This window comes from Pteronotus mesoamericanus, unplaced genomic scaffold (genome assembly GCF_021234165.1).
Source record: "Pteronotus mesoamericanus isolate MK-2021 breed Mesoamerican mustached bat unplaced genomic scaffold, CSHL_Meso_final scaffold_85, whole genome shotgun sequence".
Lineage (NCBI taxonomy): Eukaryota > Metazoa > Chordata > Mammalia > Chiroptera > Mormoopidae > Pteronotus > Pteronotus mesoamericanus.
The window spans coordinates 16,627,025-16,641,860 of NW_026555329.1; the positions used below are offsets into that span (position 1 = coordinate 16,627,025).

The 14,836-nt window shown below is 38.0% G+C and overlaps 2 protein-coding genes across 2 annotated transcripts in view; one reads left to right on the forward strand and one right to left on the reverse strand.

Moving 5' to 3' along the window:
- UMAD1 (UBAP1-MVB12-associated (UMA) domain containing 1) overlaps window positions 1-10,762 on the reverse strand; it is a 206,565-nt gene extending 195,803 nt beyond the window's left edge. Inside the window, exon 1 of the mRNA XM_054564090.1 lies at window positions 10,656-10,762. The gene's annotated coding sequence lies outside the window, so the exon portion shown is untranslated. The remainder of the gene's footprint in view (window positions 1-10,655) is intronic.
- Window positions 10,763-10,996: 234 nt separating this feature from the next.
- RPA3 (replication protein A3) lies at window positions 10,997-14,396 on the forward strand. The gene is made up of 4 exons (XM_054563834.1): window positions 10,997-11,158; window positions 12,361-12,435; window positions 13,387-13,495; window positions 14,009-14,396. Exons 1-4 carry the CDS (start codon window positions 11,060-11,062, stop codon window positions 14,089-14,091), a joined length of 366 nt encoding a protein of 121 aa, XP_054419809.1. The 5' UTR covers window positions 10,997-11,059; the 3' UTR covers window positions 14,092-14,396.
- The last annotated feature ends 440 nt before the right edge of the window (window positions 14,397-14,836 follow it).

Below are 14,836 nucleotides of genomic sequence, written 5' to 3' on the forward strand. Positions count from 1 at the left end.
AAGGAGATATAGAAATTTAGAAGATGAAGTTGCTGCCTTCTGGGAGCTTATACGTAAACTGTACTTATAAATTATATCACTTGGGTCTCATTCATTGACCAAGAAGGTAATTAAAGACTTTAGTGTTATCCCAACTCTTCTAAGTTAATAATACAATGATATATTTTTATGTTTTAATGAAGTTACGAACATAATTCTACATAACTGTCTCACACACACACACACACACACACACGCACAATTTTGGTTTTGGCTTAAATAATACTCAACCTAACAATACAATACTAATTTCTACCCACTGCATTCAATCTTGCAGCCCTGAAATGGAAAAAAAAAAAAAAATCCAAGAAAGACCCCAGACAAATCTAACAAAAACCATCATTTCACATGAGGAAAAAAAAAAAGTATCCTAAGGGAGAAGGAAGTCATCCGATGTAAGGCCACACCTCTTTACAACTCTCTATAGCACAGGGAAACCTAGAACGAATAAAGAAAAAAATAGAACATTATTCAGTGCAGGTCTTTAAATTGCTCTATTCGCTCACTTAAATGCATTTAACACACAACAGGAACCATTGCATTCACCTTCCAAAAGGACACACTCCCCAAATTGCCCACTAAAAATCTACATCATGATTTTCAATATAATCTAACTGCATCATCAAAAGTCTTTACTTCCTACCCAAATAAAAACAAACAAAATTCAATTGTTTATTCATTTGTTCACTTTTAACTCATTCACGTTTTGAAGGGCCAGTACTGGCAGGGACAGTGGCAGAGAAACAAAACCAGACAAGACCGCTTTCTCCAAATTCAAGGAAATACCCAATCTACTTGCTGCCTCTTTGGCCTGCTTCTCTACCAGCTCTCACAACGCCGGGGACACAAAGTATGGTGCTGAGTCCTATGTAAAACTAGCTCCTGCCATGCAAGAGGCGAACAGGTTGCTACAGTCTAGTCAAGAAGTATTGCTATCTGTCTGAAAACTGACTTTAGACTCCTGAGTAAACAAGAAAGCTGACTGCTTTACCTCCCTCCCAATTTCTCATCAAAGTACACATAAAGATAACACAACGCAACAACTGGCAATAGTTCTGTCAACCATATATACCAAAGCCTAAGTCAAAAGCCTAAGGAAAACACAATCAATAGTGATACACCAAGAGGTGCAACTGACCAAGAGTTCATGACTACTCTCTGCCACATGCTACATCTTCCATCCAAGGAATGAACGAATAGGTGAATAAGCAAGCAAGCTATAATAAATCAGGGGAGTGACCACAAAGATGGGGAAGCATTTTGTCCATTCCCATTGCCTAAACTTAATTCTGAAATACTGAAGCTGTACCTACCAGAAAAAATAGCCTGCCAGACATCCCACTGCCTAACAACTCTAAAGTCCGGCAGACCTAGATTCCCTCCCTGATCATTACCCCTCCCCCAGAAAATCTTCCGCATCCCTTTGAAGGTCAATGGTTTGTAAAACCTGCCCAAGGAAGACTTTGTAAAACAGAGTCTCAGACAGAAAGAGCTCCATGAGCAGAGCACACGAAGGATGTCCATCATGTTCAAAGAAGTACAAACTGCTCCTCATCTCTAACTCATTCAGAGACCTGGAGAGTCGGAGGCACTCAATCTCAGCCCAGCAGGCCCACATACGAAGAGTGCCGGTTAGCCAGTGTGATTTGGACAAGATGAGGGACGCGTGCATGCAAGAAGCTGCATGTGGCAAAGTTCAGTGAGGGAGTCTGAGGTAATCTCACCCATCCAATCTCTCGTTCAATAGAGATTAGCAGAATAAGATTGACATAAAGAAAGTATGGACCCGGAGACTAAGGAGGCTCTCTCTCTAATGATTATTTTCCACAAGAAACTGTTGAAGAGTAAAGCAAACAACTTGGTAATGTTCTAATGGTTGTAAGAAAACACAACCTCTTACATCCAGGCTGCTGAGCAGAGCTGGGTAAACCCAGATGGATTCAGGATCTCCACTCTCAGACAAGCCCACACACTTCGATCCTTCTGGGGTTTTCTTCCCCCTTTGCTACCTGACTTTTCATCATCACTATGATGTCCAACAGATACTCAAGGACTTTCTGGCCATGCTAATAACAGTTATAAATTGTAATTTATTACTGAAGTATCTAGTGTAACAAGGCACTGTGCTCAGGGCTTTACATACACAATTTTATTTAATGCTTAACACCAGTTCCCGCCACGCAAGAGGCTAACAAGTTGCTAAGAGTCTAGTCAAGAAGTATTGTTATCTGTCTGAAAATTTGCTTTGTCTGTCTGAGAGCTTACATATGAAGCTTTATCTCCCATGTTAATACAGAAATTAACATGAAAGGATGAACAGTTTGTCCAAAAGCCGCTTCGATGAAAATATCAGGATTTAACCTAGGCTGTCAGCTCTAAGGCCTATGTTCTTCACTCTGTGCCACACTGACTCAGTGTCCAAGCCTAAGCCACCTTCCCAGCACCTCTCTATTGTCCACCTCAGAAAGCAAGCATGATGGTCCAAACAGCTGCTAGAAACAAAACCATAAGCGTTACCTTGATTTCACCTTCTCCCTGCCCACTAACCGCTGAGTCCTGCAACCCATGATACCTCATGAAACTTTTGGCTTTTCTTCACTCCTACTGCCACTAGTACTTGAGTTCGGTTCACCATAATGCATACTATGGATTACTGCAACCTCCTTTGGGTATCTTTTCAACACAGTGGGCTCGCAGTAGCCATGTTTGTGCCCAGTCCTCCCCAAGTCCCCTTCCATGCCATCGCTGTTTGGACGACGTAACAACAAATGCCTAGAGTTGGCAAATTACATTCTCCCAAGAGCTGGTCACAAGGCCTGGGATAATCATGCAGATCTCTGCAAACAAGGGAGCAACAAATGCCTGGCTGAAGAGAAAGTGGTTTCAAAAAAAAGGTGGCTTTGATTCCACAGGCTTTCCTGTCCACAGCTCTAGTCCCCTTTGTGGTCAATAAATCTTAAGATAGTCAAGCTATCTCAAAATGGTTCCAATCAGCTTCATTTTGACTTAAAAGTTTAAGCTGGAAGGTGGAAGCAATCCTAATGCACCTCAATGAAAGAATGAATAACAAAATGTGGTATATAAATGCAATGGAGTATTATTCCCTGTTATAAAGAAAGGAAATTCAGATATGTGTTACAACATGGAAGAACCATGGAAACACAATGCTGAGTGAAATAGGCCAGACACGAAGGGACAAATTTTGCATTATTCTACTTATGAGACACCTAGAGTAGTCAAATTCATAGACTGTTAAACGAATAGAGTGTTGCAGTATGGGATAATGATAAAGTTCTCGAGACGGACAAGAGTGATGGTTGTACAACAATGTGAATGTACCTAAACTCATGGAGCTGTATACTTAAAACTGGTAAAAATGCCAAATAGTATGGTATACACACACACACACACACACACACACACACGATTAATCAAAATAAAGTTTAAGCTGGTTTAAACTTTACTTGTTACTTATACCAAAAGCACCTTGATTAGGATATCCTAAGTCATGCTTCATCCTGAACCCAGAATGTTCAATCTTAAATGTCAAACTGATCATTTCACTCCCTATGCAACACTATCCTCCAGCATCACAATTAAGCTAAACTCCCTGGCATGCTATATAAGGAAGGCATTCCAAGCCCTGGCCTCCACATAGCTTTAAACTTAATTCTTACCATACCCCAGGACCCTAACTATACTTTCACCAGGATGTATCCCAGTTGTTAAGAATATACTTGTTATTCTTAACAACTAATAGAATCTTTTAGATCCTGGTGAATAAAGAATTAGTGAACTGGAAGATACAAATAATCTAGAATTCAGCACACAAAATCAAAATCATTGAGTTATACTGATAAAACAGTGGTCGAAAACACAGAAGGTCCATCTTAATTCTAACTGGAATTCCAGAAGAAGTTAGAGAGTAGGAGAGAGGTATTAAAAACAAAATGAAACCAAAAAAAAACAAACAAACCAAAAAAAAACAAAAAACAAAAAACCCTTTGGCCTTTGAGGCCAAAAACCCTTCCAAAGGAAAAAAAAAGTTTATTGAGCCAAATGCTACCAGAAAAGGACCAGGTCCTGGGAACGATGTCTAAGCCAGCAGCCTCAGTGCTAGATGTAAAAGACCTCATGTCCATCACCCTGGGCGGAAGGGGCTCTTGTATACAATGGGTCTGGAGAGGAAAGCTCGTCTGAAAGAATTTACATTGGTGATAAAGTGGGTGGGAAAGGGTAAAGCAGGAAAAGTTCTGGGACAGGTGAATAATCCATATGGAAGAAGTATTTGATATTTCTGGATTGGTTGTGGGCAAGTCCCAAAAGTTCACGCGTAAGTAGGGGGCAGTGACTTGGCTATTCTTTTTAGATAAGAGCTGGCATAAATGTCTGAAAGTTGATTAAAAATTTCAACACGCATCCAGGAATGGAAGTGATCTTTGGTTGGTTTTGGCCCTTCACTATTAACTGATCAACTTTGTCTCTTCCTCCCACCCTGAGGCCTGCTATAATTTAATTTAGAACATCTCAGAATATTTCTCTTATCAAGGCAAACATTTCTACCATTGAATAATGATTGAAAATATCTTAGTAGTGATAAAGATAAGAATTATCCCACTGACAAAGCACAAGATATTTACCAGGGAACTAAATAAAGAGAAATTCAGTAGAATTACAGAACAGCAAAGACAAACTGAAGATCAAGCAGATAAAGAGACATGAAACATTACAACAGAATCACAATTTAAAAGAAAACATTACAAGAGTAAAATAATATCAAAGTAGCTTGAGAGAAATTAACTATCCATGTAGAATTCTATACCACAGATAATAAAGCTATCTTTTCAAAACAAGGATGAAATAAACATTCAGAAAAATGCAAACTGATATGAGTTTACTATGAAAAATTCTCACTAAAAGAACTTCCACAAAAAGAAAAATATAATACCAGAAAAAAAAGTTGAGTTGTAAAAATAAATAGCAGATAAATGATAAATATATGAATAATTCTAAGCAAATATTAATTGTATAGAGCAATAATAATGCCTAATTTATGGGGTAACAAGAACTAAAACTGTAGATTACAGCATTCAAATTTTAAAAAGAAAATGGAATTATAGGCTCTGGTCTTGACACAGAATAAAGGAACTTTAGACTTTAATTTTAATGTGCATGTTAAAAGGTGACTGCAAAATTTTTTAGAGAATATATAACATTTAAACTACTACAGAGGAATAAAATGTAATTAAGGAAATAAACAAACAAAAGTCAATTCTAAGAAGTCAAGAAAGAATAATTTAAAAAGCAGAACACAAGAAGAACAGATAACTATAGGAATGATTCCAGAAATATCAGTAACCACAATCAATCCAAATGAAAATGAAAGAAAAGCTAAACCTCTAGTTATAGGCCATATTTACAAGAGACACACCTAAAACTTAAGGACACAGAAAAGTTGAAAGTCCTCAGGCCAATACAGACACAAATACCACAAAGGTCACACAGCATAAATATCAAATAAGGTTTACTGAAGAAACGTTAACAAGGAAGATATACAAAGCACTCATGAGCCACCAAACTCTAGTGTTTCCATAGAGAGGAATCCAGCCTCCACACATCTGGGCAATTTTGTTATACTGGAAACCTCCTGGTTAAAGAAGTATCTGTTCTTCCTTTGAGCGGACACCTGCCAAGTCAGCCCTCTGATAAACTACCAAAGAGATGAGGAAGTGAGCACTGAAGCCCCTAGGTCTTGTCTCCCCTCAGTGAAGTACAAGATGAAAAAAATACAACAAAATAACCAAAAGAAAGCTGGTATGTCTGTGGTAGCAGCTGAGAAAATTAACTTTAAGGCAAAAAGCATGATCTGAAATAGTCACTACTTCATTTCACCATTTTACTTCACAATCCTAATTTTACATGTACTGAATAACAAATCTTCAAAAATATGTAGTACAAGTCATCAGAAACTCAAGGAGAAACTGCCGAAGCTACCATCTATAGGATACTTAACACAATTATCTCAACTGAGCCATTATTCAGACAAAAAGTGATAGAAATATTTGAACACTGCAATTAACAAGCTTGACCCAACAACTGGAACATGCAATTTTTTCCAAGCACACATGAAACATTTACAAAAATTACCCATGTACTTGATAAGCCTTAAAGCAAGTCTCATTTACTTTGAAAGAATTAGTAGCAGACCATATCATATGATGATAATGCAATAACACTAGAAATTAATCATAAAACAAAATAACTTCAACAGGTAAAACCTATACACTTGGAAACAAAAACCCATGAGTCAAAGAAAAAATATGTTGGAAACTAGGAAATATTTATAACTTAGTGATGAAGAACATCTACTTGTGAAAACTTGCAGGACACGCCTAAAGCCTTCGATACAGTGAACCACAGGCATACCTAGAGATGATGTGGGTTCGGTTCCAGACCACTGCAATAAAGCAAGTATTGCAATATAATGAGTCACAATCTTTTTGCTGGTGGAGGGTCTTGCCTTCAGTTTGTAAAAAAATGCAACATCTGTGAAAATCAATAAAGCAAAGTGAAATAAATGTGGTATGTCTATATTTCAGACCCAGCATGTTTTACAGGTGAGTTCTACCAAACAGTCAACAAAGAGGGCAATTTCAATTGTACACAGAATCCAAGAGAACAAAGGAAACACTCTACAACTCATTTCATGAGACTAGTATAACCCTAAGGATACCAGAATCTGACAAGGACTACATAAGAAAAATTACAGACCAATCTCACTCATGAATTTTTAGGAGGCAAAAATCCTAAACAAAACAATGCAAATCCAGTCCAGGAGTATATCATAAAAGATAATATATCACAACCAAGTTGTGTTTCTTCCAGGAATGTAAGCATGGTTCCATATGAGGAAATACATTCGCTTCCATTATCTCAGTTAAGGTAAAAAACATTTGATCAAATTTCATAACCATCTAATGAAAACTCTTATCAAACTGGGGATAGAAGGGAAAGTCCTAGCCTAGTAAGTAGAACGTCAAGTCGTAAAGGACCTCCAGGAAGGCTCCTTAAAGGAAGCTGAGTCCCAGGACGGCACACCCTTTTGTCTGCCCACTTCTCTGCTGTCCGGAATGGGAAGTAGATGGCTGATGCTCCAGCACCTATCCTGGCCTATGAGGTGACCTTAAAGGTGGAACCAGATAGTGTGCATAGAAGACGACGACGACAGAAAGAACCAGGGCCCCTGATGTCTTAGACGCGCTGCCGCACAATTGCATGCCACGTTGCATCTTCCTGGACTCCTGATATATGAAACTAAGTATTTAAGGCACTTTTCCTTATACAGTCAAACCCCATCTTAACTGAAACACCATTTCTATTCAAAATGGTACTGGAAGCTCTAGCCTGGGCAAACACAAGAAAAATCAAATATGTAAGAATTGTGAAGAAACAAAACTATAATTATTCACATATGAATAGAAAATTAATCTTCCAGAAAATTACTAGAAATGAGAGTTTAAGCACGGCCAGAAAAAATGTTGAATACATTCTATATACCAGGAACAATAAGGAATATTTTTAAGTTAAAAATATTTAACTTAAAGAATAACACTTATGATAGCAACAAAAGCATGGTACCTAGGGATAAACCTAATCTAAAAGTCGAAACTTTTATTTAGAAAATTATGAAGCTTTTTGGAAAAAAATGTAAAAGGACAAAAATAACTCAAGAATAGTAAAAGTTGTCATTAAGATGTTAACTTCTCCTGAAATCAATCCAAGGATTCAAATGCAATTGTGATCATATCCCAACAGTTTTCCATGGAATCTGACGAGCTAAATGTTATATGAAGTAGCAAACAGCCAAAAAGAACTATGACATTCCTGAAGAACACACAAGGGAAAAGGACTTTCCATCAAGACATCAAAGTTATAAGGCCACAGTATCGAAGAGAGTGAGTAATAGTGCTGGGACAGAAAAAAGGACGAAGAGAACATAACTGAGAGCCCAGAAACAACCCACACATAGATGGAAACTTGAGGTGACATCGGTCGGTGGCAAATGATTACGGTCGAAAATGATGCAGGGACAATTGAAGTGAAACCAAATCAAAGAAACTGGGTATCTCACAACATACATAAAAACTCAGTTCTAGGTAATGGAACATTTTGAAATATGAAAGACAAAACATTTCAAAATTTTGAGAATATAGTGTACGTTAAAAGCTTGTTTTAAGAAGTGATTCTTAAATGAGATTTTTAAAAGTGACTTCAACTACACTAAACTTCAGGAAAAATCATTTTAACTATATTAAAAGTAGGAGATCTTTTCAATGAAAGAAAAAAAAGAAGACATAAAGAATGAAAAAATTAAGGGATAGTCTAAAAACTAAGAAATGCAACATTACTATCAGCCCCAATACAAAAGGCTCTTAAAAACCAGTAAGAAAAAATCAGCCAAAAAATAAAAATTACAAAAAAAAAAAAAGCAAATTAAGAGCACAAGAAACCATCTCACATCCATCAGATTAGGGGGAAAAAAACTTTTAAGAGTTGCTAGAAATGTGGATCAATTGGAATTCTCCTATACTCCCAATATGAAAATAAATTTGTACCACTACTTGGGGGAAAACTTGGTTTTACTAGTAAGGCTGAAGATGCACACCCTATGTTCAAAATAAGTACAAAAAAATATTCATAGAAGCCCTGCACACAACTGCAAACAATCAAAATGTCAGTCAATAGCAGCAAAATAGCAGAATGAAAGGAATGAACTCTGCCTACATGTACCAACATGGATTAATCTCAAAAACAAGCAAAAGAAACAAGTCAGAAGATATACATGGTATTTCATTTATATCAAGGTCAAAATTGGAAAAATTAAACAACATTCCATTTGGGAATGCCTACACCTGTAAATAAAAATATGTAGAGATGCTTAGTATTTTCAAGATAGTGTTTCTGGCTGGTAGGGAGAAATTAATTGAGGGAGTACAAACTACTAATTGGTAAAGTTCCATTTCCTAAACTGAATGATTTCATTTAATCTCTAAGGAAAGTACTGTATACATACTAGCCATATGCCCTTTTCCTCCTTTTCCTGAACATTGTATGTCACATAATGAATTTTAAGTGACTCAAAAAATATCAAAAAACCTGTTTTAAATCATTTTCCTCATGTCTCTGGTTTGTTGTAATATGCTGTTGTAAGTAAAAGCGGTCCTTTATAATAAAACAATGACATGAACATCTGGTACTTAAAGGATTGGTCTTTAAATATTGCTATTAAAGATTACATTCATGTGTACCTTACCCTATATAACATACATTGATTTGTTTTCCAAAGCAACACTAAGATGTAAAAGACATTGTCTTTTGAAGAAGGTATGTAAGATAGACTTTGCTGACTTGCACCAGTACTACAACTTTTTAATGCGCCAACGTACATGCACCCTGCATGTGTTAACAAAATTCATTAATTTTTTTTTAGTGATAGCAACATTTAAAGACAATTATATTCAGTGCTAAGTAAACACTGAGAGAGGCTATCATTAATTATGGTACATTAGATTTCCAATTTAAATTGCCATGTGAAGTCTCAAAAGGATCTTACTTGCTTAAGGCAACTGTGGGACAAAATTGGAGACTCCCGCTAGGTACCCGAATTTGAACTAAGGTGCCTTAGACAAAGTCAAGAACTCGGTTTCCAAGACATCGTAATATCCAAAAAAAGCGTTTTCCAATGTCTGCAGCACCAATGGCAGGTATTTTTATGAACACTCATTCTGGAATATCCCTGGCAACGCAGATACCAGATGGCAGGTAAAATCCCTACAATCGACAGTCACGCCAGTCAGTGAGAGATTTGGGGATCTCCTCTCCCCTCGCCCCGTCCAAATCTGGAAAAAAGGAATCTTCCACACCTCCAGGTCTCCCCTTCAGAGTCCTGGAGAGCAGAGAGCAATGGGGGAAAAGACGGCTGTGGAGTTAAAAAAAGGGGTCCGCGAACGATATGGACAAAAATTAGTGAGTTGGGACTTTGCAAAACATTATGTACCCTGTCATTTTGCGGATGGGGAAATTATGAATGAGGGAGAAGCGCACGTGCTGTGGATCTAAGTATTTAAATTCTCCTACCCTAGACCAGAGGTCCTTTCCCCACCCCCAACCCACTTCCAGATGCTAACATGGAAATGAGAAAACCCCCACCTCCGCAGTGAGGTCAGATTGTCAGGACTAGGAAAGGTTACAGAGGTAATCAGGTCGACCCTTCTTCTTAGGGGGGGAAACTGACAAGGGAAAGTGACGCAGCCCGGAAAGTAAATCGCCAACACTCTTGACACCATGCCTCGGGGGGCCTTACAAAGGCGGTTAAGATCACTGGCGACCCCACTTCCCATCTCTAGGAGGGCGGGTGTAAAACAAAACAAAAAACCCTATCCCTAGGTATCATTCAGCAAGAATAACGCACTTCCCACGCAGAACCTGGAAGAGGGGGAGTAGGATAATGGGAACAGCCAGTGCACAACACCGACTCCCGCCTCTCTTTTCCGTATCCGTCGGTGGGGAGATGGGTAGAAGAGTAAGGCTGTGGCGCCTCCCGCGAGAAGAGGTACCTGAGCCAAGCACCGCAGTCCCCTGCCGCATCAGCGCCGGAGCCCGATACCCTGCTTCCGGGGTCTAGTAGCGGCGGGGACGCTGGAGCCGTAGGGAGCAACCTTCAGGCCCCGCCCCACCCAAGCACCGCCTCCACTGCCCTCTCCTTGGTGGACAGGAGCAACTTCCGGGACGCTACGCGTCACTAAGCAGCAGATCCCCCGCTTCCGGGCGTATCCCGCCTTTGGCTTTCCCCTTGGCGGACTGCGTGAATCCGATCGAGGTTTCCGCGCGTTTGATTGGTGGAGATAAAGAGGTGCCCTCCGTCGATTGGTGCTAGAGAAATCTGCCCCATAAACGCCCGCGCTGTGTTTTTTCACTCCGCTTCTTTTTTCCCGCCGTCTGACGACCGAGCTCTGCAGTGATGATGGAGGTGATGGAATTGCCCAAGGCGCGCATCAACGCCAGCATGCTAGCTCAGTTCATCGACCGGCCTGTTTGCTTCGTAGGGAGGCTGGAAAAGGTGTGCACGCTCGCCGCCCTGAGCCCCGGTCTGTAGTCTTGAGTGGGGGCGGGGAGAGGGTAGAGATAGGAAAAGGGACCTCCTTCACCGCCAGTGGGGCGGCCCCAGGGTTGATAACGGGTAGTGAAGGAGGACAGAAAGTCTTAAGTGACCATTACTGAGCCCCCGGTTGCTTTATTTTTGCGCACTTTTTAGCTCTTGCAGCCCCATTTTGGCGCCTCTTTCATGACGTAATAGCAATGTTTACGAATACTCTCCGTTCTAAGTTCTAACGTCGTCCACATCATTATGGTTGTGTTTACCTAAGAGAAATTATAGATTTGACTCCCACATCTACTTTCTTGATATTTCAGTTTAGCCAGACTTAACAGCTGGCCTAATTTTCCTGTTTTCTTCTACAATTCTCCTGAAACCTCCTTTGTCCTTAAAATCACTTCTCCCTATAACATTCCTTGATGGTGCCATCCAGGTTCCATAGCAGTCTGCTGTCTTAGCCCAGTGCTAAGAGTGCACAGCGCCTTCATCCTTCTGGTGAAAAACAGGCCGAAAGTCTCAGAATCGGTGAACCAAGAAAACTGAGAGAAAGAAAACTAATATAAACTAAAGGATTATTTAGTAATTTCTGCCGCACAACCTTCTTTGGAAATAGGTTTTATTCTGACTAGGGAAACTGGGTATGAGTAGTGTGTGTTTAAAATGCTCAAGACCACATCAAGTAGCAAAGCTGGCACTCGAATCAGGTCTGACTGTACGCTTGGCAACTCTCTCACAACAAGAACCCCGACCTTTTGACAACCAATTCTTTTTACTTCATGCCTGATTTTTAAAACATACCCTGTGTGGGACATGTACTATTTAAATCATGGGTGCCAGTAGATCTCACTTTTAGGTAAGTCTGGACCCCCTCCCCCCTTTAATTAGTTTTTAGCATAAGGTTGTGTGATACAGCAAATAAAAATACAGGCCATATTTGTAGTTTAAAAAAAAAGTTTATTTGAAATTGAAATATAATTAGGCGTTGTTTGGATATGGTAACAAGATTATCATTTGAACCAAATAAACTGTTCAAAAACAATTGCTTTGTGTGCATTTATTGTTTGGGTCAATGTGCCCATCTTTTATGATACTTATTTTTATTTAAATGAGATTGTAAAAGTTTTGTTTATGTGGGATATTTTTCCATCATGTGTTTTCTTTTTTAGATTCATCCCTCTGGAAAAATGTTTATTCTCTCAGATGGAGAGGGGAAAAGTGCAACTATTGAGTTGATGGAACCTGTATGTTTAAGTATTAATTCTATGCATATCATAGTTAATTCTACATCTTGTTTTGGGTTGTTGCTGACATTTCTGATTCTTGGAGTGGATGCATAAAGGAGCAGCTTATAAAACTTCCCTGGCTGTAAAATTAAATTTTTGTCCTCCTATTGTATTTCCCTTTACATGTCTAATCAATGATTCTTTGGGCTCCATTATTTTTTATTACATTTCTTAAATACTGGGTGATAATTCTCATTTCTTATGAAAGACCATAAGCCCTGGCCCAGTAGCTCAGGTGACTGGAGTGTCATCCTGATAGACTAAGGTTGTGGATTTCATCCCAGGTCAGGGCAGGTGCAAGAAGCAACCGATGAATGCATAAATAAGTGAAACAACAAATCAGTGTTTCTCTCCCCCCACAAAACCAGTAACATTTTTTTTAAAAATTGAAAGACCATAAAATCCCGTAAGGTAGATCTTTCATTTAAATCACTTCTTAAAGAGTTTCACATTTTTTTAAATTGTGTTTTCTATTTTTGTTTACATATCTTTTGTTAATTTGTTTTTATATTTTATATTTCCTTCTTTTGGTCTTTTATTAAGACAAATGCTTGTGTTGTTTGGTTAATGTATATAGAACACAGTGTACAAGATACGGATAATAATTTATTTCAATGGGTCTTTTTGAACAAATTACTTCTTACTATCTTTAAGGGATTTTTGTCTTTAACTTAAACATTTAACTGTGTCTTTGGACCTGGGGCTACTGCTAAAGGTAATCAGCACTTGTGACACGTGGACAGTAAGTACTGAAATATTTAACAGGTTACAATTCAGTTTTTGCATTGGTAAATTTTTTAACTATTGTAACATGAAATGGAAGATTAGTAGATTGTATAACAATTTTCCAAGTTAATTATCGACTGAAAATGTGATAACATGAAGTTAATATTTTGCTCTTTGTGTTAGCTTGATGAAGAAATCACTGGAACTATAGAAGTAGTTGGAAGAGTAACAGCCAAGGCAACCATTATGTGTGCGTCTTATGTCCAGTTTAAAGAAGACATCCAGCCTTTTGGTAAATAAAGCATTCTAGTTTCATGTATTTAGGAGAAAAACAATTTTATTCTTAATTTGACATGTCTTGGTCTTGAGTTTCAGTCCTTCCACAATTTCAATTTCTATAGAATTTTCTGATCTCAGAGGAAAATTGGAGGGCATTTTTCCCTCCTCAGTAGGGTGTATATGTAGGAACCTCAGTAAAGATTAATTCATATTTGCAGAAAGAGAATTTTTAAAATAGGACAAAAATAATGTTAATCTTTTGTTTTGTTTTAATGTATGGATTAAAGGCATCAAATAATGCATAATACCTAAAAACACAACAAGGCAAGAATTGAGCCTATACAGTGGATGATCTCCTGTAACCCATATCTTTTATTTTTTAAATAAATACAATGATCCATATCTCAGTTTTAGAAAATGGATTGAAAATAAGCTGAAATGTAAAAGGAAGATAAAAAGAGGTAAAAATCGTTTAGATAATAATTGATGTTACAGCTTTTCACTGTAAATTAAATGTTTCTTTCAGATCTTGGACTTTACAATGACGCTGTGAAAATTATCCATGAATTCCCTCAGTTTTTTCCTTTGGGGGTTGTTCAAACTGATTGACCTTGCTTGCAAATGAGCTACACTGAAGACTCTTAGGAGCCTGTATTTGAGGGAGAGATTCCTGTTGTTTTTAATATTTATTATGTTCTCTTTAATTTCATTTACTACCTTTATTAGATATTCCAGTATGCCATTTGTAATGGAACTGGTATGTTGACAGTTCTCACCTACATCCTCATAAAGAATTGCGTCTTTGCCCTATGGTCAGATCAGAAGCCAAAACAAAGCAGTTGTTTGAGTTTAGTTTTCTATTTTGTTAATAAAAGTTCGAACGGTACATACTATTTGTCATGTTATTTTTTTGATCCCATATTCAAGCACAAACACGGAATTTCATAGCTGTAAGTTTAGTCACTTTAGCTTGAACGAGTATAATTTGAACAAATATAATTGCCATGCCATGTGTCCCCTGATTTTCTGGTAATAATTTTATTAAGATATAATTCACATATTTAAAGTGTACAATTCAGTGGCTTTTTGCATGTACATAGTTATACAACCAACACAATAATTTTAGAATATTCTCATCGCCCCCAAAAGAAACCCTATACCATTGACCTATTACGGCTTATTCTCTCCACAACCCTCCAGCCCTAAGAAGGTACTAATATTTTGTCTCTAGATTTGCCTATTCAGAACATTTTATTTAAAAAAAAAAATGTAGTTTTTTGTGATTTATTTCACTAGTATAATGTTTCCAAGGTTCATGTATGCTGTAGCATATGTCAGGGCTCCATCCTTTTTT

Coding starts and splice junctions, on each gene's coding strand:
- RPA3 (XM_054563834.1), top strand. CDS start 11,060: ATGATGGAGGTGATGGAATTGCCCAAGGCGCGCATCAACGCCAGCATG. Junction 11,159..12,360: donor TCGTAGGGAGGCTGGAAAAG/GTGTGCACGCTC, acceptor TTTCTTTTTTAG/ATTCATCCCTCTGGAAAAAT. Junction 13,496..14,008: donor AGAAGACATCCAGCCTTTTG/GTAAATAAAGCA, acceptor TGTTTCTTTCAG/ATCTTGGACTTTACAATGAC.